Source organism: Mesoplodon densirostris, chromosome 9 (genome assembly GCF_025265405.1).
Source record: "Mesoplodon densirostris isolate mMesDen1 chromosome 9, mMesDen1 primary haplotype, whole genome shotgun sequence".
In the NCBI taxonomy this organism is placed as follows: domain Eukaryota; kingdom Metazoa; phylum Chordata; class Mammalia; order Artiodactyla; family Ziphiidae; genus Mesoplodon; species Mesoplodon densirostris.
In genome coordinates, this window is record NC_082669.1 from 56,528,305 (window position 1) to 56,553,725 (window position 25,421).

General features: G+C 35.3%; 1 protein-coding gene across 1 annotated transcript in view; it reads right to left on the minus strand.

Annotated features, from left to right (window-relative positions):
- The window catches only part of VPS50 (VPS50 subunit of EARP/GARPII complex), a 130,623-nt gene that overhangs the window by 46,669 nt on the left and 58,533 nt on the right, over positions 1-25,421 (minus strand). The window contains exons 13-16 of the mRNA XM_060107650.1: positions 22,234-22,366; positions 19,332-19,423; positions 15,244-15,338; positions 14,816-14,914 (exon numbers count right to left, since the gene is read on the minus strand). Coding sequence (XP_059963633.1) covers positions 14,816-14,914; positions 15,244-15,338; positions 19,332-19,423; positions 22,234-22,366 — 419 coding nt within the window. The remainder of the gene's footprint in view (positions 1-14,815; positions 14,915-15,243; positions 15,339-19,331; positions 19,424-22,233; positions 22,367-25,421) is intronic.

Below are 25,421 nucleotides of genomic sequence, written 5' to 3' on the forward strand. Positions count from 1 at the left end.
GGAGCTGAGGCTCAGGCTTCGGTCAGAGCGCAGGGAGAGGACTGGGGCTGGCGGCGTGAACACAGCCTGAAGGGGCTAATGCGCCACAGCTAGCCATGAAGGAGTCCGGGAAAAAGTATGGACCTGCCAATGAGGCAAGAGACTTTTTCTTCCCTCTTTGTTTCCGGGTGCGCGAGGAGAGGGGATTAAGAGCGCTGCTTAAGGGAGCTCCAGAGACGGGCGCGAGCCGCGGCTGAAAGCGTGGACCACAGAGACGGGCGTGGGACGCTGGGGCTGCTGGGGCTGCTGCTGCCGCCGCCAAGAGGACTGTGTGCAAGCGCAGGTCACTGTCCATGCCCCCCTTCCGTGGAGCCTCTGCAGCCCGTCACTGCCGGGGTCCCGGGATCCACGGACGGCTTCCCCGGGAGAGCACACGGCACGCCTCGGGCTGGTGCAACGTCACGCTGGCCTCTGCCGCCGCAGGCTCGCCCCGCACTCCGTACCCCTCCCTCCCTCCAGCGTGAGTGAGCCAGAGTCCCTCAAGCGGCTGCTCCTTTAACTCTGTCCTGTCTGAACGAAGAACAGACGCCCTCCGGCGACCTACACCCAGAGGCAGTGACAAATCCAAAGCTGGGACCCGGGAGCTGTGAGAACAAAGAAGAGAAAGGGAAATCTCTCCCAGCAGCCTCAGAAGCAGCGGATTAAAGCTCCACAATCAACTTGATGTACCCTGCATCTGTGGAATACATGAATAGACAACAAATCATCCCAAATTGAGAAGCCGTGTGCAAGAAACGTTCTTGGTGCTACAGCCAGGAGTCAGTGCTGTGCCTGAGGTGGGAGAGCCAACTTCAGGACACTGGTCCACAAGAGACTTCCCAGCTCCACATAATATCAAATGGCGAAAATCTTCCAGAGATCTCCATCTCAACACCAGCACCCAGCTTCACTCAACGACCAGCAAGCTACAGTGCTGGACACCCCATGACAAACAACTAGCAAGACAGGAACACAACGCCACCCATTAGCAGAGAGGCTGCCTAAAATCATAATAAGTCCACAGACACCCCAAAACACACTACCAGACGTGGACCTGCCCACCAGAAAGACAAGATCCAGCCTCATCCACCAGAACACAGGCACTAGTCCCCTCCACCAGGAAGCCTACACAACCCACTGAACCAACCTTAGCCACCGGGGACAGACACCAAAAACAACGGGAACTAGGAACCTGCAGCCTGCAAAAAGGAGACCCCAAACACAGTAAGATAAGCAAAATGAGAAGACAGAAAAACACACAGCAGGAGAAGGAGCAAGATAAAAACCCACCAGACCTAACAAATGAAGAGGAAATAGGCAGTCTACCTGAAAAAGAATTCAGAATAATGATAGTAAAGATGATCCAAAATCTTGGAAATAGAATAGACAAAATGCAAGAAACAGTTAACAAACACCTAGAAGAACTAAAGATGAATCAAGAAATGATTAGAAACACAATAAATGAAATTAAAAATACTCTAGATGGGATCAATAGCAGAATAACTGAGGCAGAAGAACAGATAAGTGAGGTGGAAGATAAAATAGTGGAAATAACTACTGCAGAGCAGAAGAAAGAAAAAAGAATGAAAAGAACAGAGGACAGTCTCAGAGACCTCTGGGACAACATTAAACGCACCAACATTCGAATTATAGGGGTTCCAGAAGAGGAAGAGAAAAAGAAAGGGACTGAGAAAATATTTAAAGAGATTATAGTTGAAAACTTCCTTACTATGGGAAAGGAAATAGTTAATCAAGTCCAGGAGGCACAGAGAGTCCCATACAGGATAAATCCAAGGAGAAATACGCCAAGACACATATTAATCAAACTGTCAAAAATTAAATACAAAGAAAACATATTAAAAGCAGCAAGGGAAAAACAACAAATAACACACAAGGGAATCCCCATAAGGTTAACAGCTGATCTTTCAGCAGAAACTCTGCAAGCCAGAAGGGACTGGCAGGACATATTTAAAGTGATGAAGGAGAAAAACCTGCAACCAAGATTACTCTACCCAACAAGGATCTCATTCAGATTTGATGGAGAAATTAAAATGTTTACAGACAAGCAAAAGCTGAGAGAGTTCAGCGCCACCAAACCAGCTTTACAACAAATGCTAAAGGAACTTCTCTAGGCAAGAAACACAACAGAAGGAAAAGACCTACAATAATGAACCCAAAACAATTAAGAAAATGGGAATAGGAACATACATATCGATAATTACCTTAAATGTAACTGGACTAAATGCTCCCACCAAAAGACACAGATTGGATGAATGGATAAAAAAATAAGACCCATATATATGCTGTCTACAAGAGACCCACTTCAGACCTAGAGACACATACAGACTGAAAGTAAGGGGATGGAAAAAGATATTCCATGCAAATGGAAAACAAAAGAAACCTGGAGTAGCAATTCTCATATCAGACAAAATAGACTTTAAAATAAAGACTACTAGAAGAGACAAAGAAGGACACTACATAATGATCAAGGGATCGATCCAAGAAGAAGATATAACAATTGTAAATATTTATGCACCAAACATAGGAGCACCTCAATACATAAGGCAAATACTAACAGCCATAAAAGGGAAAATCGACAGTAACACATTCATAGTAGGGGACTTTAACACCCCACTCTCACCAATGGACAGATCACCCAAAATGAAAATAAATAAGGAAACACAAGCTTTAAATGATACATTAAACAAGATGGACTTAATTGGTATTTATAGGACATTTCATCCAAAAAGAACAGAATACACATTTTTCTCAAGTGCTCATGGAACATTCTCCAAGATAGATCATATCTTGGGTCACAAATCAAGCCTTGGTAAATTTAAGAAAATTGAAATTGTATCAAGTATCTTTTCCGACCACAACACTATGAGACTAGATATCAATTACAGGAAAAGATCTGTAAAAAATACAAACACATGGAGGCTAAACAATACACTACTTAATAACGAAGTGATAACTGAAGAAATCAAAGAGGAAATCAAAAAAATACCTAGAAACAAATGACAATGGAGAAAAGACGACCCAAAACCTATGGGATGCAGCAAAAGCAGTTCTAAGAGGGAAGTTTATAGCAATACAATCCCACCTTAAGAAACAGGAAACATCGCGAATAAACAACCTAACCTTGCACCTAAAGCAATTAGAGAAAGAAGAATAAAAACACCCCAAAGTTAGCAGAAGGAAAGAAACCATAAAAATCAGATCAGAAATAAATGAAAAAGAAATGAAGAAAACGATAGCAAAGATCAATAAAACTAAAAGCTAGTTCTTTGAGAAGATAAACAAAATTGATAAACCATTAGCCAGACTCATCAAGAAAAAAAGGGAGGGGCTTCCCTGGTGGCGCAGTGGTTGAGAGTCCGCCTGCCGATGCAGGGGACACGGGTTCGTGCCCCGATCCCGGAAGATCCCACATGCCGCGGAGCGGCTGGGCCCGTGAGCCATGGCCGCGGAGCCTGTGTGTCCGGAGCCTGTGCTCCGCAACGGGAGAGGCCACAGCAGTGAGAGGCCCACGTACAGAAAAAAAAAAAAAAAAAAAAAAAAAAAAAAGAAAAAAGGGAGAAGACTCAAATCAATAGAATTAGAACTGAAAAGGGAGAAGTAACAAGTGACACTGCATAAATACAAAGGATCATGAGAGATTACTACAAGCAACTCTATGCCATAAAATGACAACCTGGAAGAAATGGACAAATTCTTAGAAATGCACAACCTTCCGAGACTGAACCAGGAAGAAATAGAAAATATGAACAGACCAATTACAAGCACTGAAATTGTAACTGTGATTAAAAATCTTCCAACAAACAAAAGCCCAGGACCAGATGGCTTCACAGGAGAATTCTATCAAACATTTAGAGAAGAGCTAACACCTATCCTTCTCAAACTCTTCCAAAATATAGCAGAGGGAGGAATACTCCCAAACTCATTCTACGAGGCCACCATCACCCTGATACCAAAACCAGACAAAGATGTCACAAAGAAAGAAAACTACAGGCCAATATCACTGATGAACATAGATACAAAAATCCTCAACAAAATACTAGCAAACAGAATCCAACAGCACATTAAAAGGATCATACACCATGATTAAGTGGGGTTTATTCCAGGAATGCAAGGATTCTTCAATATATGCCAATCAGTCAATGTGATACACCGTATTAACAAACTGAAGGAGAAAAACCATATGACCATCTCAATAGATGCAGAAAAAGCTTTAGACAAAATTCAACACCCATTTATGATAAAAACTCTGCAGAAAGTAGGCATAGAGGGAACTTTCCTCAACATAATAAAGGCCATACATGACAGACCCACAGCCAACATCGTCCTCAATGGTGAAAAACTGAAACCATTTCCACTAAGATCAGGAACAAGACAAAGTTGCCCACTCTCACCACTCTTATTCAACATAGTTTTGGAAGTTTTAGCCACAGCAATCAGAGAAGAAAAGGAAATAAAAGGAATCCAAATCGGAAAAGAAGAAGTAAAGCTGTCACTGTTTGCAGATGACATGATACTATACATAGAGAATCCTAAAGATGCTACCAGAAAACTACTAGAGCTAATCAATGAATTTGGTAAAGTAGCAGGATACAAAATTAATGCACAGAAATCTCTGGCATTCCTATACACTAATGATGAAAAATCTGAATGTGAAATCAAGAAAAAACTCCCATTTACCACTGCAACAAAAAGAATAAAATATCTAGGAATAAACCTACCTAAGGAGACAAAAGACCTGTATGCAGAAAATTATAAGACACTGATGAAAGAAATTAAAGATGATACAAATAGATGGAGAGATATACCATGTTCTTGGATTGGAAGAATCAACACTGTGAAAATGATTCTACTACCCAAAGCAATCTACAGATTCAATGCAATCCCTATCAAACTACCACTGGCAGTTTTCACAGAACTAGAACAAAAAATTTCAAAATTTGTTTGGAAAAACAAAAGACCCCAAATAGCCAAAGCAATCTTGAGAACGAAAAACAGAGCTGGACGAATCAGGCTCTCTGACCTCAGACTGTACTACAAAGCTACAGTAATCAAGACAGTATGGTACTGGCACAAAAACAGAAAGATAGATCAATGGAACAGGATAGAAAGCCCAGAGATAAACCCACGCACATATGGTCACCTTATCTTTGATAAAGGAGGCAGGAATGTACAGTGGAGAAAGGACAGCCTCTTCAATAAGTGGTGCTGGGAAAACTGGACAGGGACATGTAAAAGTATGAGATAAGATCACTCCCTAACACCATACACAAAAATAAGCTCAAAGTGGATTAAAGACCTAAATGTAAGGCCAGAAACTATCAAACTCTTACAGGAAAACATAGGCAGAACACTCTATGACATAAATCACAGCAAGATCCTTTTGGACCTACCTCCTAGAGAAATGGAAATAAAAACAAAAATAAACAAGTGGGACCTAATGAAACTTCAAAGCTTTTGCACAGCAAAGGAAACCATAAACAAGACCAAAAGACAACCCTCAGAATGGGAGAAAATATTTGCAAATGAAGCAACTGACAAAGGATTAATCTCCAAAATTTATAAGCAGCTCATGCAGCTCAATAACAAAAAAACAAACAACCCAATCCAAAAATGGGCAGAAGACCTAAACAGACATTTCTCCAAAGAAGATATAGATTGCCAACAAACACATGAAAGAATGCTCAACATCATTAATCATTAGAGAAATGCAAATCAAAACTACAATGAGATATCATCTCACACCAGTCAGAATGGCCATCATCAAAAAATCTACAAACAATAAATGCTGGAGAGAGTGTGGAGAAAAGGGAACACTCTTGCACTGCTGGTGGGAATGTGAATTGGTAGCCACTATGGAGAACAGTATGGAGGTTCCTTAAAAAACTACAAATAGAACTACCATATGACCCAGCAATCCCACTACTAGGCATATACCCCGAGAAAACCATAATTCAAAAAGAGACATGTACCAAAATGTTCATTGCAGCTCTATTCACAATAGCCCGGAGCTGGAAACAACCTAAGTGTCCATCATCAGATGAATGGATAAAGAAGATGTGGCACATATATACAATGGAATATTACTCAGCCATAAAAAGAAACGAAACTGAGCTATTTGTAATGAGGTGGATAGACCTAGAGTCTGTCATACAGAGTGAAGTAAGTCAGAAAGAGAAAGACAAATACCGTATGCTAACACATATATACGGAATTTTAAAAAAAAGATGTCATGAAGAACCTAGGGGTAAAACGGGAATAAAGACACAGACCTACTTGAGAATGGACTTGAGGATATGGGGAGGGGGAAGGGTAAGCTGTGACAAAGCGAAAGAGAGGCATGGACATATATACACTACCAAACGTAAGGTAGATAGATAGTGGGAAGCAGCCGCAGAGCACAGGGAGATCAGCTCGGTGCTTTGTGACCGCCTGGAGGGGTAGGATGGGGAGGGTGGGAGGGAGGGAGATGCATGAGGGAAGGGATGTGGGAACAGATGTATATGTATGACTGATTCACTTTGTTATAAAGCAGAAACTAAAAAAAAAAAAAAAAAAGATTCCACATGTAAGTGATGTCATAAGAAAAAAAAAAAGAAAAAAAAAAAAAAAGAACTACCATATGACCCAGCAATCCCACTACTGGGCATATACCCTGAGAAAACCATAATTCAAAAATAGTCATGTACCAAAATGTTCATTGCAGCCCTATTTACAATAGCCAGGACATGGAAACAACCTAAGTGTCCATCATCGGATGAATGCATAAAGAAGATGTGGCACATATATACAATGGAATATTACTCAGCCATAAAAAGAAACGAAATTGAGCTATTTGTAATGAGGTGGATAGACCTAGAGTCTGTCATACAGAGTGAAGTAAGTCAGAAAGAGAAAGACAAATACCGTATGCTAACACATATATATGGAATTTAAGAAGAAAAAATGTCATGAAGAACCTAGGGGTAAGACAGGAATAAAGACACAGACCTACTTGAGAATGGACTTGAGGATATGGGGAGGGGGAAGGGTAAGCTGTGACAAAGTGAGAGAGTGGCATGGACATATATACACTACCAAATGTAAAACAGATAGCTAGTGGGAAGCAGCCTCATAGCACAGGGAGATCAGCTCGGTGCTTTGTGACCACCTGGTGGGGTGGGATAGGGAGGATGGGAGGGAGGGAGACACAAGAGGGAAGAGATATGGGAACATATGTATATGTATAACTGATTCACTTGTTATAAAGCAGAAACTAACACACCATTGTAAAGCAGTTATACTCCAATAAGGATGTAAAAAAACAAAACAAAAAAAAAACACAAAAATCATCAGATTGGATTTTAAAACATGAAAACAAAAAAAGACTACATGCTGTTTATAAAAGGCATACTTTACATATAAGATTGAAATTAAAATTAGGTCAGAAACAAAACTAGATTGAAAGTAAAAATTACAGACATGATTTCTTAAAATCTGGAACTAGGGTGGAATTTTCATCAAAATTTTTTTCTTCATCTGTTTAAATGATCAATGTGGTGTTTTTCCTGTAGCTGTTAATTAGTAAATTAAATTTATTAATTTTTAAAATGTTTAGCCAACCTTGTTTTCCTGCAATAAACCCTGTCTGTTCATGATGTATTGTTGTTTTTAGATATCACTGGATGTAATATGCCAATCTTTTGTTCAGGATTTTTACACTTATGTTCTTATGAGGTACTAGCCTGTAATTTTTTTTTTGTAACATACTTGTTATGTTTTGGTATCAGTGCTATGAAGGCCTCATAAAATAAGTTATAAAGCATTCTGTCCTTTTCTGTTCTCTGAAAGAGTTTATATTGATATTACTTGTGCATTAAATATTTAGCTAAATTGACCAGTGACAGCAGCAGGCCTGGAGATTCTTTATGGAAATGCTTTGAAGCAAAGATTCAATTTCTTTAAAGATACAGGATTATTCAGATTTTCTATGTTTTATTTTATCAGCTTATTAAATATGTACAAGGAATTCGTTCTTTTCAATCTAAATTGTCTTTATCAGCATAAAGTTTATATCATTTTGTTTTATTTTTAATGTCTTAAGATGTATAGGTACCTTCTTTTTAACTGCTGATATAATTTGTGTTTCTTTTTCTTGCTCAGTCTTGCTAAGTAGCATTGTAGATTTCTATTATACATTTACTTTCTCTTTCATTGATTCCTGCTCCTGTAATTATCTTCCCTCTGTTTCTTTAGGTTTAATTTGTGGTCATTTTTTTTAACTTCTTGAAATGGAAGTTCAGTGCACTGATTTTCAAACATTCTTCTTTACCAAAAAATGCATTTAAAGCTAAAAATTCCCCCTTCTGCTTTAGCTATATCTCACAATTTTTATATCATACTTTTATTGTCATTCATTTTAAAATAATTTCTAATTCCCAATACGATTTCTTCTTTAACACTGAAAATAGGTTAATTTCAAAATTTTGGCAGGTTTTCTCATTATCTCTCTGTTATTTATTTGTAGTTTAATTCCACTGTGGTCAGAGAATATGCTCTCTATGATTTCAATCTTTTGAATTTTTTTTTTTTTTTAGGACTTGCTTTAGGGCCCAGCAGTTGATTGATTTTGATAAACTTTCCTCTGCTCTTAAAAAAAAATGAATTCTTCAGCTGTCAAGTGTTGTAATATATATACACATGTATAAACATACATATACCAGTATACCTATATCAATTAGGCAAATTTTACTAATATGTTAGTCAAACATATATCCTTACTGATTTTTTTTGTCTGCTTATATTACCAATTACTGAAAGTGGCACATAAAATTTCCCAACTATGATTATCAATTTGTCTATTTCTCCTTTTAGTCTGAATACTTTTGCTTTATATTATTTCAAATTTATTTTAGTAGGAATATACAAATTTAGGATTATTATATCTTCTTAACAATCTATCATAATTATGAAGTATCCCCTTTACTTTTACCAATATTTCTTGCCTTAAAGTTGACTGTCTCTTAGGAATTTCTTTAATCTGATATAGAGTATCTACAAAAACCTACCACAAATATCATACAAATATCATAAAGTACTGAATGAAAGGATGTCCCTTGTTGGCACTTCTATTCAACATTGTACCAGAACTCCTAACCAATACAAAGATTAGAAAGAAATATATAAAACCATCATTATTCACATTTGACATATTGTATAAACAATTCAAAAGAATTTCCAAACTATTAGATTTAATAAAATGCTAATTTAACCACCAGATCATAGGAATCCAAGGTCAATATACTAACTAAATCAACGTGTGTGTGTATGTGTGTGTGTGTAAGAAACAACAAGAAATTTAAAATAAAAAGCAATACAATTCAGAACAACATTAATAAAACTACAATATTTACATAATGTTCAAAACGGGCATGACTAGTCAATGGTGACAGAAGAATAGCAGTTACCTTTGAGAAGGCTACTGACCAAGAAAAGGTACAAGGGATACACCTTATACCTTGTTCTAGGATATTGGAAAAGTTCCATGTCTTAATCCGGGCAGTTTATGTGGTGTACATATATTTAAAAAATTCATAGAGTTGTACAATAAGATATGCATACATTTATGTGAATTATGATTTAATAAAGTTTTTCAAAGGAAAAAACTGTAATAATCTACTCACTACCCTCCCCAAATTGTCTGCAATAAAGGGCAGGTCCATTAAGATAAGGCCACAAATGGCCCAAGGAAACATTAATCCACTTGTGAAGGGTCACAAGGTCACAAGTAGTAGACAGCAGAGACAGGGGCCCTGATTTCCAAATCTTGTTCTTTTCACTGCAACATGGTTGGAAACAATAGTCAAAGGCAAAAATTTACTTTTTTTTTTTTTTTTTTTTTTTACTGTAAATGATGTTGGTTAATATTATCCAAATTGATTCAATAGAGCCAAAGAAAACTTCCTTTGCATCTCTTTCCCCAAGAACATTTTACACAAATTGAAAGATTTGCATTTTATTTCCTTTCTTCTATTTTACTCTAATACACAAAAAAGATGGCAGTTATGATGAAAAAGCAATGAGTATGTAAGGTACAAACTGTAATCAGATGTTGAATAACAGAACTGACTATAATCATAGTTATGTGAAAAGCAGTCCCAATTATTACTTTAAGCACTCTGGGTGCCACCTGCATCTTTAGAAACAACACACAAGCAGGACACAAAAAACCTTCTCTGGTATACAAAAAAATACGTACAATCAAAATAAAATTAAAGAGATTTTAAAGTGCAAATATAGTGAAGGAGATAATAACCGATCTACAATGTGTCTCAAATATATTGACCTACAAGTTAAAGGATAAGTGTTAGTGAATTAGAACTGTGTGAAACACAGATCTTTTACTTAACCTAATAAAAGACTTGAAGCAGTAAAATGTAAGTTCCAAAAACGAATGATAAAAGCACAAGGTTTAAAGAAGGTAGAGTATCTAATATAAGCCTTTATACACTTTAAAGAGAAGGAATTTGATGTTCAGAGAAGTAAAAAATTTGGTTAAAATCACACAGGCCATGAAGCTAGTGAATAACACTTTAGAGGCCATGGATAACACCACACTGCCCCAGACTCTTTACCAGCAGGAAGAAAATTGGAAATCAGTAACAACTGTATTTACTAAGAGGAGTTTAATAGTTGCCTACCCATTATTATTGTGTATCTATGTGTATGTACATATATACAGAAGAGGGAGTAGTGTAAAGTAAGAGATATATATTATGAAGACATTGTTCCTTTTGTTCTCATTTTAAGTCCAAAATTTAAGCCCTCTTGTATAGTTTAGAGATGGAAAATAGTTGTACTTTTACATAAATTTTCAGTAAAACACTTCACATATTAAAAATAAATTTAACTTATTGGCACCATTATCACCAAATCCAAAAAAAAATTATTTTTTGAAAGCATTTCTCCTTATTTTCCCAAGGAATATATCAAAGAGAGCTGCAACAACACCTCCTATCCCACACACATGCTCTTCTATGACACGACCTTACCACTCCCCAATCAAAAGAAAAAGTCTAATTTCCCTCCTCTTGAGTCTGGACCAGCCTTACGACAAGCCTGTATTCAAAGGAATATGGTAGAAGGACTGCGTGTCTCCTGAGCCTATATCAGAAAAGGTCATGCAGCCTCTGTGTGGTTCTCTTGGAACTCTAGTCCTATGGGAAGCCAGCTGCCACATAAGAAGTCCAACCACCCTTAGATCACCATACTGGAGTGGCCACATGAAGGCATGTTGACTAACCAACCCAGCTGTACACCCTTCCAGCCATCTCCACCAAGGTGCAAGTGAAGCCGTCTTGAACCTGCTACGCAAGCTTTCCACCAGCTGAGTACTGCTTAGTCACCTCAGTCAGTGCTATGAGGAGCAGAAGAATCAAGTTGATCCCTGCCTGAATTATTCCTGACTCACAGAATACATGTAATAATGATAAGATGATGGTTGTTTTAAGCCTGTAAGTTTCAGGACAGTTTGTTACAAAGCAATACTAGGAAAATATATCCGTGGACACTCATAAATTGAAGCTATTATAGGTTAGGTTTTTCTTTTTTAAAAAAAAAAAAACCTCTTTATGAGATCTCCTATAAAACAACTAAAATTATTGGTAACTTACTTACTACTCTGCCTGAAGCCTTAACCAAAACAACTTATTTGGCAGAGGATATATGGGCGGGGGATTAGGGGTAGGGGTGCAACACATGCTGGCAGGTCAGTTCTAGATGTCAGGCCCAGTATTCAAAAACAGAAGAGATGATTAAATCATTTGATCCAGACAGAAAACAAAGATAAGTATATGGATAATAAAACTGACCCTAGAAACACACATTTTAAAGACACTTAAGGAATAAACCAAACCTTAATAAACTTAAACCTTAAAAGGCAAGGAGAGACTTTTCTCCGTAAAAGGATAGGTGACCTTTCCTCTCTTCTGACATTAGTCAGTGCACCTTTAGGATCACTGAAAACATTTATATGCTCTAAATACTAAAGTAATTAAAATTAAAAGGTACTTGTTAAATAGAATGTTTTGGCAATAGCACACTGCTACATAATTTCTCTGTCGTTACTGTTCAAATTAGATTATTTGTGCTTTGGGGCATTCTGCAACATCTGGCAGAAGAATGACAGCACTGGGTGAATACAAACTTAGAACATAACGAAACCTGGGAGAATAAAATATATCTTTGAAAGATAAGAATTTACACTGACAGATGACAGAGACTGTGCTCCCTCACACGCTCATCCAGCTTTGCCCTAGAAAAAGATAATGGCACACAAGCTTTAATACAACTTCCACCAGCAACATGGGTACATTTTATAAACAGATGTTCTGCCAAAGAGTAAAATGCTTCTACTTTCACCTTTTTATTATGCTTACATCTTCAAACCAACAACCTAAATGGACTGTAAAATAAGAGTAATTCGGTTCAAGAGTTTCTTTATTCTCAAGAGCTCTACTTGGCAGTAGAGGACCATGAAACAAATTGTAAGCATATTTAAACACTAACAAAATTGAAACAGATGATCTATATTTCACCATGTTTCATGGTATTTTTCGGTATTTATGTAATATGATTTGGTGAAGGATATATTAAATCAGAATTTAGTAGATTTAGGTTCATCACTGGCTAATGTAATGACTTTCATCAACTCAATATATATACATTGGCATCATTTCTAAACTGCCTGTCAAGTTTATCTTGCTTTATAAAGAAACAGATGTACTTCAGAACACACTGATGGTTGGCACCAACTTTACCAAGTGATTTCATTATAATTTCCCAAATGGCAGCTGTTGGAGAGAGAATGACTACAGGCAGTATATGAGCAAGACTGGTTTAAACACTGGGAAAAGAGAAGAATACTACAAAGAAAGATTACATCTTTACTTTTTTTTAACCTATTCCAATTTTTATAATACACAATGCAGCAAGAAAAAAGGGAAAGATCTGCAGGTAATACTTTGGGAGACCTTTTAGTCCAGCCACCTCATTTTACGATTGATAGATAGAACCATATCTCAGAAGGGTTAAATGATTTGTCCAATGACAGAGAGATGGCAGGTGGCAAAAATGTGGTAAGAGCCCGAGTTTACCATTTCCCAGTCCTGCTCTCCTTCTAACAATACAATACAGCCTCCTCAATGGGAAACAAGTTTCACAAATGTTTCTAACAAGAAAAGTCCATTAAAATATTGAGTGTCTTGGAAATAATAATTCATTTCTGTATTTTCTAATTTCATCAAGGTGAACTTTTGTAAGGAATATCCATCATAGTCAGAGTCTAGAAATGCCCTTTCCTGGTGGCCACAGATGACAGACACCTTTTGACAGTAAGTAAAATGGAATGCAGAATGCAAACCATTAAATAAATCCATGTTTTTGTATTACACACATCTTGCAGTCACAATGAACATCAAAAGACACCCCAGTTGTCTTGTTGGATATAAAGCAATCTTTGAGAAATGGACATCCAGCAATGCCTGCATTCTGATAGGGTAAGTGAAGCTCCTAGCTCCTTCATAGTTCTTTATCCTTTCCCAACTGTGAGTATAAGGCCCCTCTAATTTTGGACAGCAATGTATACAGGCCAAGCCTTCTGTTTTAACAGGGCTTAAGTTTTAACAGAAAAGGAAGTTATAAATTAAGGTAGTGTTAGGGTTTCATGTTGTTCCCTTACCACTGTTTTCCTGAGGTTTAATCAATTAAAAAAATTTTTTTATTTTTTAAACATTCTCTTCATTCAATTGTGAAACTCAAAGGCTCTGCTTTGGTACAGAATCAACTTAAATATACTTTCAAAACAAATATTTAATAGTTTACAATTAAGACAGAAAATGTGTACTTAAATATATTTAATAATAAATTAGTCAATGGTTTCACATCCAGTAACCTCTCTTCTGACATAGCACATATCCCTGTGACCAGGGGTTGACTATGAACAAGGAGAGAAAGGAGAATTTCAAATCCCAACTCTCCCCAGCAGCAAATAACAACAAAATCAAAACTTAATTTTAAAAAGTAAAAATGCAGAATAAAAAGTGAGCTGTAACTCAATTCAAATGATCAAATGTATATAAGGTGTACAGCATAGGGTCCAGCTTATATGAAGAAAGGTCTAATAAATAGTCTCTCTCTCAATTTAACGCTGCTTTAAGCATACAAACACATTGCTATATAAACATTCTTTCCTACCTTCTTCCACTCCCAAAACCATTCCTAGGCACCCTTTTTAAAGTTAGTAGTGATTGTTTTGCAAAGCAATGTAGTACAAAATCTTGGCTTTGTAGCTACATTCTGATTATCATGCCCTGTTCTCTGAAAGCCTTTTTACTCCTAAATGGCACACAGTTTCAAGCATCCCCCGCTCACTGAGTGCTGCCGCTACTGATTTAACTTCCTTACTAGCTCACACCGTATATGCAGGTAGAGAATAGGGGCCAAATTCTTCTGGGGATCCCTAATGTAATAATCATCTTCCACCCATACAGAAGTCAGTTCAGTATTTTAAGCCCCTCAAGACAAAACACATATTGAAATTTACAAAAAATAAGTAATCAGAATACTCTATGATATTTTTGGCAAAAAAATCCTTAACCATCCTAAAAAAAGCTACAAAGAAGATAGTCTTTCAAATTCAAAAGTAATTATTTTAAACCAATTAACACTATAAGGTTAAGCATTAGACAAAGGTATTCTCACTACCTAAATAAGTCTATTCATATTTTATTAGAGTTCTTACCTATGGTAGTTCTTAAAATAATTGACACTTTGTTTTCTAATAGACTCTTGCAAAACTTCAGACTTGCTACCACAGAATTCTTCTCCAACTTGCATCAACCTAGTTGGACAGAATGATTTACGTAAATTTCAGCAACATGTTTATTATAGGGAAAAAAGAGAAGTACGGGTCATCTTTATTCAAAGGTAACAAATCATAAAAATTTGGATGTTTGAAGAAATTCTGAAGATCACATTCATTACAGTTTACAACATCCAAAGGGCAGAAACATTTAAACACACTCACACATAAACCTAGCAGAAATTAGACTATGAATGCTCAATTATCTTTACTTCCATTACGTTATACAACTCAGTGATTCATGACTTCATTGATTATCATGGTTCAATGAATCAAACTAAAGAATAAGACAAGATCTCAAACACTACCTGCTGATTATATCCAAAACAAAGATGAAGTCATCATATTTGAATATAGACAAATCAGTTCCAAGCAAGTAGGTTTTTACTTTTAGCTGAACATCCTATAAAAAAAAAACAATAAATAAATATTTCAAGTAAATCCAAAATATAGAAAGTAAGTTCTCAGAACCATTTTTTGTATAGTTACACATTAAAATGAGACAGGAATAGATTCTTAACTTGATAAAAAAATATCTAGTTAGGCTAATAGTCAACATATTTAGGGTGATATCATAAAGACAATTCCATGAACATCAGATATAAAAATAGTATAGAATTGGGGCTTCCCTGGTGGCGCAGTGGTTAAGAATCCGCCTGCCAATGCAGGGGACACGGGTTCGAGCCCTGGTCCAGGAAGATCCCACATGCCACGGAGCAACTAAACCCGTGCACCACAACTAGTGAGCCTGCGCTCTAGAGCCCGTGAGCCACAACTACTGAAGCCCACATGCCTAGAGCCCGTGCTCCGCAACAAGAGAAGCCACCGCAGTGAGAAGCCCACGCACTGCAACGAAGAGTAGCCCCCGCTCACTGCAACTAGAGAAGGCCCGCGCAGCAACAAAGACCCAATGCAACCAAAAATAAATAAATTAATTTTTAAAAAAAGTACAGAACATAATCATCACTACTAATACACACACACATGCAAGATAAGAATTATATCCTCATACTAGATATACTGATAAAAATCATCATTATTTGGGCATGGTTCAGTAAGCTAGAAACCCCAAAATAATCAATTCAAAAATAATTAGAATAAGATGATTGTGTGAAGTGTTTAAGTACAGTATATAAAAATTAATAGTTTTCATGTATACCTGGCTGAAGTACCTAAAAATGGAGAGATTTCATTTAAAACAAATATTGAAAATACAATATACTTAGGAATAATTTTAATAAGAGCTATCAGACCTATAATAAAAAACTAACAATTCTAATGGGATACAAAAGAAATTTCCATAAATTGAGAGTTAAAGGACTGAATACATGACTAAATACTGTAAATATGTCAATTTCTCCAAGTTAATGTAGAGATACAGTGAAATTCTAACCAAAATCACACACACAAAAAAACTTTTCTTCTGAACAATTATTCTAAAATTCACTAGAAATAATAAGTAGACAATAACCTCTTTTTTAAAAATAGCACTTTGAAAGGATGAAGTTATCAGGGATGATGGGGGACTTGTACCACCTATATTAAATATATTTAAAACTACCAAAAAATGCTAGCAATATAGAGAAAAGTCAATGGAATAGGAAAAATAAATCAGAAACAGTGCTAATATACACATAAAAGCTTAACAGCAGTAAAAACTACTGTTTTCTGATTATTTACTTTTGTCAAGCATTATACTAAGAACTTTACATATTATCTTTATTTTTAAAACTAAAATATGATAGAAAAACATTTAAAATAAAGGAATAGTCAAGGATTTATCAGGAAAATATGAACAAAATAAATACAGCAATGGTAATAATAAAGCAAACTAGAATTCACTGCAAAATGCCTAAGGAGAAAAGAGCTATTTTTTTAAATTAATAAAGAGAATTATGTACAGTGAGGGTAAGTAAAGTGGTTATTAGCATTGCATCATCAATCAACATGGCATCTGAGTATAAAAACAAAAGCTGTTAGAAATAAAAGAAAAACCTGACAAAACTACAATCATTCTGGAAGATTAAAACTCCTCCCTCAGAACAGCACAGACCAAGAAAACCACAACCAAATAAGAATATAGATGAGAATAATACATATAAATAATAAACTGCTTTAATTTACATAGAGAACCTAATTCCCAATACAAAGAAGAAATACATGTTTATTTTTCAAATGCCCCAGGAAGAAATTTAAAAGTGGGTGGTTTATTAGGCTGTAAAGAAAATCTCAAATTCACAAAAAGTAGAAATATTCCAACCCTAATTTTCTATAGTAAAAAGAAATAAATAATAAGCATTTTAAAACTGTCACTTCTCACGTATCAAATATTTAAAGACTAAAAAGAAAATCTTGAAAGACAACGACTTTCATATGGTTGGATATGTAAGCTCCATGAGGTCAAGGACCATGCTTTCACCACTGTGTTCTTAAACCCACAAACAGTGCGATACACATATTATGACTGATACAACCTTTTTCCCTTAAAGGTTCTGAGTCAAAATGCATGGAAAATTTGCGACAATATTCTAAAAACTGAAAAGTTTTTATAATAATTATCAAGGTGATTATGATTCTGAGTTTAGTTTTATGTCAGAAATATTTAACTATCTTCTTATGCTTCTCAATCATCTCTATAATAAATTTATAATGTCAATAAACTGTCACATGCTCACTTGTGCTTTGGAATTTAGCATTTCAGATATTAGAAATATATTATGGTATGTATAGCATATATTATATAACATCCCCAGTGGGCTCTAAGGCAGTATCCCAAAATAAAACACATTTATATCCCTTCAACATATGAATGTTCACCTTAACGGGATAAACAAATACTACGAAAAGCCAAATGACAATACTGGTCAGATTGTGCTATCAAATGATGCCAGGTTTTGTCTGCCAGATGTGTTCTCAAAAAACATTTATTTTTCAGAGTTTTTGCCTTTTTCAATTGCATTGAGCTTTGTGATTTCAATTGAACAAATACTAATGAGTTCCTAACGTACACAAAGTCCTGTGTAGAACTGGATGAGAACTGGGGTTGGAGGTGCAAAAGGGACTTGAAGTGGGTGGAGATGAAGATATTCTAAAACTTGAAACCTACAACACAATTATCTGTATTCAAAAGCATGATGACTTTCATTAAACTGGCCAAACACTTAAATGATAATAGCTTTACTAAATCTTACATTTAACAGATATTCCTATATCAAGAATGACATCAGGTTGCCAGACTGAATAGAAACTAGCTATATAAAATACCAGGCCAATAATCCAAAGTACTTTGAATTACCAGAAATTCTATCATAGATTCTACAATTTCAACAAAGTATAATTAGAGCCTGTTAGAAGACTAAATCAGAAACAACTCATATCTGACACTAGAGAATGAGATTTTCCTTTCTGTTATACATAACATTCAGAAAAAAGTCAGCCCCAACCCATAATTAATGGAAAACTAAAAATTAGTTTCATATGGTCATATCAGAAAATACAAAAGGCAAAGCTCTTACCACTATCACATATTTAAATATTAAAGTATAAATTCAAATAGCATATCTCTAATAGAAAGTTATCAAAAGTTAGAAGAGCACTAAATTATAACTGCTAAGTGATTCTTGAGGAAATTTATGTTTTCAGTATATATTTTCCTAAACAATTTTTTCAAAAGAAATCCTATAAAAGATTTTCAAACTAAACATCAACTTCATTAGAAAAATCAAAAATACATTTTAAAAGACCATAATATGGTCAAAGTGTCTATATAGTCTTCTAAATATTGAAGCAGTCCAAAAAGAACAAAGTTATCACCAAAGAAATTACACTTATCTAGGAAGTGAAAATTTTTAACAAATTAACAAATTTAGTTGTCTGATAACAACTGAGCTACTAAACTGCAAAAGAAAAGCCAAGGAATACACATTCAGTCAATAAATACATAAGATTCACTCAAGGCACAAAAATCACTGACTTAGAATTCTTCATTCTGTTCTAGACTCCAACCCAACTATGTCATCTATTATATAGTTATCCTTTTCCTAAAATTAATAGAAAAGGAAAAAAAACACACACAAAATAAACAGTATCTCAATGAGAAAACAACTTCTTCAGGAAAGCACAAATCTGTTAGGTCACTAAAAGCAAAATGTAATCAAGGAATATTTCCAATGGATATTTTCAAATTAAAACTTTTTCTACTGCCACTTATAGTCAAATATAATTGACAACTAAATTACAGAACTCAAATGGTAGACTTATTCTAAAGAAAAACACATGATTAGATCTGCAGGGAAAACAAACAAATACAGAAAACTTAAATACTGAATTTCTAAAACAACTTTGACATGAAGGTTTCTATTGCTTTTGTAAAAAAAATAGTTTAAAAAAACCAAACCTGCCATATTCGTGTAAGTCCATGTTCTAATTTCTTTTTTATGTAGCCACGATCAAAATTTGTTTCTTCAGTACCCATCATATTACTCCCTTCTGAAATAAAAGATGGTATACGTTTTAAAATTTGCTTCACATTTTTGTTTTCAAAAAAATAATAAATTTGGATTCTCATATATTATAAGCATGTGTAAAATATAGAAAATATTCTCAATATTTATACAACCAAAACAATGTCAAAAAATAGGAATTAGGATTAAACTCATTTGATAAGATAGACAAATTCAGACTCTGAAATCTTAAGTACTTTACACCTAAGACCACTCAGCTTATATGTGATTATAGCTGGGATTCCAACTTGGGTAGTGCAATCCCAGAAACCAGATTCTTAATGACCCATATACTGCCTACTGCCAGGGCATTACAGGACCAACTAACCCAATTTTCAATTAATATGCATGTTAACAAGAGTACAGAGTGCAAAACTGCTCATGCAGTGAGGCAATGATGCATACATTTTATATTTTTCATGATCCAGAATACTTTTATCCATTCTAGGTAAATAATCTAACAATGTCCAGTTCAACAGGTAAGATCAATGACCTGCCTCAAAATAATTCTCCCCCTAAAAGCAACTGAAAATACACATACACATTGTATTTTAAAAATTATGCCTTTGTGCAAGTAAACTGTGCAGAAGAACGGAGGATATGATCTCATCTTAGGCTAGCAGGGTATCCACTGGTAAGCAGCAAAAGGCCCTTTCATAGGCCAGGCCCCAGATACATGCCTAATGTACCCATGACTACTCCTACAGCTTAAGCCATATCATCTGTATGGTCTGGCTATTAGGAACGCAGCAGCTCAGAGCAGTGCACCTGAGCTACAGCTTTAGTTTATTTAGAATGGTGAAGTGTTCGGACACCAGTAGTATCACTAGAGAACTACAACGGATGAACTCTAGAGGCCCTTTCAGCTGTATGAAGTTCTGTGAAGAATAACTTTTAAATTACTGATTCCTACAATTTTAGTCCTTAATGTGACTACGAAAGGAAGAATTTCTGGTGAACAAATAACTTTTTACAGTCCTAGATATTGTCAGCTGACTATTAGACTGATCAGAGTCCTCAACATTCTTAAATTATACAGATTAGGGTGAAGGAATTTTAGCAGAGGACTAAGTATAGAAGGTTCAAATAGAGTTTTAAGTTTGAATCTATACCCCAATGAAAATGCATACAATACATAATACCTGTATACTATTAGCCTGAAGCAAAAAGCGAGCTTCACCATAATAAGTATATATTGTCTTCTATACTCTTATATTTAAAGTATGTATTAATTTTGTTCCAAACTTTTCCTTTGGTTTCTCCTTAAATAATGTACTAGAAAAAGGAAAAGAGGTGCTGAGATATCTAAACAGGTGCCATATCTAGAAAAAAATAAAGGTTGCCAAAACAAGTAAAACTTTGTGGGGAAAAAATCCCTTAAGCCCAGGAATTCCCTAAGTAAAATGAAATTTTTAAAAAAAAGGCCTATAGACATTTCATTATTATTATAATCATCTCTCTTGATCCATTTCCTTTGATGACATTAACAACAACCAGTGTAAGCACTTTTTACACTTTCTCTAAACCTTATAGCAATCCTACAGGTAGATGTGTTACTACACTATGAAGTTTTTTGTTTGTTTTGTTTTCTTAACCTATCATTTTAAGGAGCAAACTGAGGCCCGGAGATGATAAAGTGACCTATTCACATTCTCGCCTTTGGTAAATGGCAGTCAAACTTTGAAGCGAGGTATCTCTGACTGCAAAGCCCATACTCCCAGAGGTAGTAGAGGAGTTGGGTAAAAATAGTCTGGCCTAGAATCCTGGCTCAATGCCCACCCCTGTTTTCTGCTTTCTCCTTTTTCTCTCTTCCTTTAAACCTTCCTCCCTCAACAATATTTCTAAAAGAATGAAAATCCTTCCACAGAATTTATCTTTCTTATTTTTTGCTATCTATATTTATGAGCTTCTTATGAGTCAAGATAAATATTAAATGTATGTCTTCTATACTACCAAAATCCTATGTTTAATCAAACTAAGATTTGAGCATTCCTCCACCCACCCAATCATAGAAACCAAACACTTCAGAAATTAGAAGTTACTAAAACAACTTGATTGACTAGCTATATTAAACTGTATGTAATACAAAAAAACAAGTACAGTATAATTTATTTTGCCCATACTAATACTGGTACTCATTTATTACTTTTAAAAGTATTTTGAATACTTAATCTTAGCTATTGTTCAAGGATAATCACTTAAGATATGTAATTACATGAAGTAATTTAAACATGCCTAATTAATATAATTTCTCAAAGATTTGCTCTTTATGACTATACCATAGACATTCAAAGTTGTATTTTGCTTGCAAAGATGGTATTTAAAAACATCATTTTTTATGAAATTTTTATGTCCTGCTATCTATTTTCAGGAAGAAAAGTATCAGTATAATTATTAATCCTTAGAATCTAGTTTTATTAGTAAACTTGAAAATTCGCAAAAAAGACTTAATATTGAACATTAGCATTAATTTTATAGTAAATTTGGACAGAGCAATGTCCTACCTAGTTTGCAACTCATTTTTAAAGCTCTTTCTTAATAACTTAGTCCTAAGGTCATCACCACATATGGAACTTGTAATACCTATCACATAAGAAGTCCTTCGGCCCAGTTAATCCCCAAAGGTAATGGAGTTTTTATAGCAGCTGAATCACTTTCTCTGGTGAACATTTAACCTATGGTCATCATGGTCCCCCAAATTCTAAAAGTATAGCTGTCCCTTTTCTTTCTCCTTATTCCAGAAATACGGCATATTTATAGTTCCGTTTTTAAAATCAAATCAAAATAATTTCCTACCAGAAGCAGAAGTAGTATCCTCACTGTCATGCTTTTCATGCCATTCCATAGTTCTGTAATAGCTGAGCATAACCTCCCACAGTGCTTTGCACAGGTCAGCAAGGCATGGAATATAGCTGTCTGGTGTAACATGCTGAAGAAAATGACAAGAGCCAACTTTCAAATTATCATGTTTACTTTAACACAAAGTTGACCAAGATAAAATGTTACGGTGTCAATCAAATGCATTGAAGAATTAGATAAGAAAATTTCTTCCACTGATATATCTAAAAAGAAAGTTCAATGGCAAGAAAATTTTGTTCAAGTAATTCCTATTTCAACATGGCTTTTTAGTATTCATTAGGAGTATCAGTCCATATACTATGAATCCACATACTACTGAATGGCAAGTGCTCTCATAACCAGGAGTGCAAACTTCCCCAAATATATTTTTTCAAAGCCATGTTCTTAGCATGAAATGCAGCTAGCTTTACACTCACCCTTGGACCCAAGTTACAACTTGCAAAAGGTGGTCATAATTTACAAGTCAATCATTTTATTTATGTAAATTAAGTAAGCACCTTTGACAATCTGCGAATTCTGTAAATCACATGGATATAGATATTTCATATTTGACAACAGCATTTTAAAATGTTTTATATAACATGGCTATGAAACAATATGTGGTCCCAAATCTTCTCCCTAAAGGAAATGCATGGATTTTTCTCCCTCTACCCTTTGTAAAAACTATCAGTTTCTCATTCTGCCCTTCTTTTCTGCAGGTAGAATAATGCCTCGATTCTATTTTGCAGGCTTTCTGTCTGTCACAGTGGAGCATCTGCTCCATCATTTGAGATTTCGTAGCATTTCTTCAATTTGTAATCAATCCACCACAACTGATCATGCTGATAAAACAGTGAAAGGCTAATAAGACTATGATGCAAGCCCTCCAAAATAAATAGCTAGTAGAAATAAGCTATATAGAAAGTATAGCTGTGGCATTATTGATGCTCAGGAAATCCCAGTTGGTAGTCGTCCTCTCTCTATCAAAAAGTATTTTTTCTCTCCATAATGATTTCCCTCTCCTCTAAATTCCCCAGTTACTAAAACATTCATTCATCAAGCAATTAATAAAAATACTAATTTGTATGACTCAGCAAGTACACTTTTGTGTAGGCATGTCAAATCTCTGAAACTCAACTAAGAAGTAGTAAAATAAAAGAGCTGTTAACCACTGGAGTCAGGCTGCCCAAGTGGGGCTTATGCCAACAACAGTACAATGGTTCAATCTTACAGGATCTATTAACAATCTGTCACATTAATAGGTCTAAGAAGAAAAACAAAATGATTGTCCCCAAAGATGCTGAAAACCCTTTGACAAAATTCAACAGCCATTCCTAATAATAACTCATGAGAAAATAAAAACGGATAAACATTTCCCTAAGATGAGGAAACTTTAGTGCATATCCACTGTGGTCAGGAAGAAGACAAAAATGTCCACTATCTCCACTACTTTTTCTTTTTCTTTCTTTCTTTTTTTTTTTTTTTTGCACTACGCGGGCCTCTCACCGCTGTGGCCTCTCCCGTTGCGGAGCACAGGCTCCGGACGCACAGGCTCAGCGGCCACGGCTCACGGGCCCAGCCGCTCCCCGGCACGTGGGATCTTCCCAGACCGGGGCACGAACCCGCGTCCCCGGCATCGGCAGGCAGACCCTCAACCACTGTGCCACCAGGGAAGCCCTCCACTACTTTTTAACAATGTTCTTGAGGTACTAGCCAATGCAATTAGATTAGAGAAAATGATAAGAAGCAAAAGAATAGGAAAAGAAGAAATAAAACTACTTCTATCTGTAAATGACATAATATACCTAGAATATAATTCCTAGAGAATGAATGATAAAACTCAAACAGTAAAAGAATTCAGCAAAGTAGCAGGTTATAAAATTAACATATAAAAATAACAGAATTCATATACACAAATAATAACTATTTAGAAGATACAATGAATGAGAAATCTCCACTTATAATAACAACAAAAAAGATAAAAATTTTAGGAATAAACTTAACAAAAAGTGATCCAAAATTCTATGAAGAAAACTGAAAGACATAAAGGTAGACTTGAACAAATAGAAAGACATCCCTCACTCTTGGTTAGGATGTCTCAACATCAGAGATGTCAGTTCTCCCTAAGTTAATTTATGAATTTACTGAGATACCAATAAAAACAAGTCCAGAAATAGATCTGGCCTCATATAAAAATATGGTATATGATAAAGATAGCATCTCATATCACTTAAGTGAAGACAGTCTTTTTCATTAATAGTGTTGGGACAACTGGATAGTCAGTTGGAAAAAGACTAAGATCTACTCCTCACACCATCCACAAGAACAAACTCCAAATGGATAAGACAGCTGAACCTAAAAAATAAAATTATACTAGCACCAAAAGAAAACATGAGTTAATTCTTCACTCACCTTGATATAGGTAAAGGCTTTCTAATTATGACTCAAAATTCAGTAGTAATAAAAGTAAAATTTGATAAATTTTACTACATAAAAATTTTATAAATTTTGTATAACAACAAAAAAAACAGTAAACAAATCAAATGATAAATTTGAAAAAAGTATTCACAATACATGTCACAATAAAAAAAATCTCACATTTATAATGAACTCTTAAAAATATGGGGGAAAAGACCAAAAATCCTATAAAAAATGGGAAGAAGATATAAACACACTTAACAGAGATATAAAGATGGCCCTTAAATATTTGAAAACATATCCAACTTCACTCATAATAGGGCAAATGTAAATTAAAACTACAGTAAGAAACAAATTCTCACACATCAGATCAGTGAAAATTTTAAAGCTGACCATTAACAAAGATTCTCCCCTTGACCAAACTCTAGCCAGCTCCCTGAGCCCTCTCCTTCATTAGTCCTCAATCCTGACCTACAAAGAGTTGAACAAGACACTAATGTAGTTTCTAGCAGCTCACGGCCACAACCCTAGGATGACCCTAGCACCCCTTAAAGTGCTTGCCTGAGAAAAGTCAAGGCTGCCAAAAGAATATATTGTTTGTTCCAGCTAAAACCTGAAGATAGGGCCCTTGTCTCCCAGTCTCTGAGGAAGAAGGTGGGAGCCTAACCCAGATGGGTTGCACATGGACCAAGCCCCCTTGTTTTTTGTAATTTTTCACTTCCTTGCTT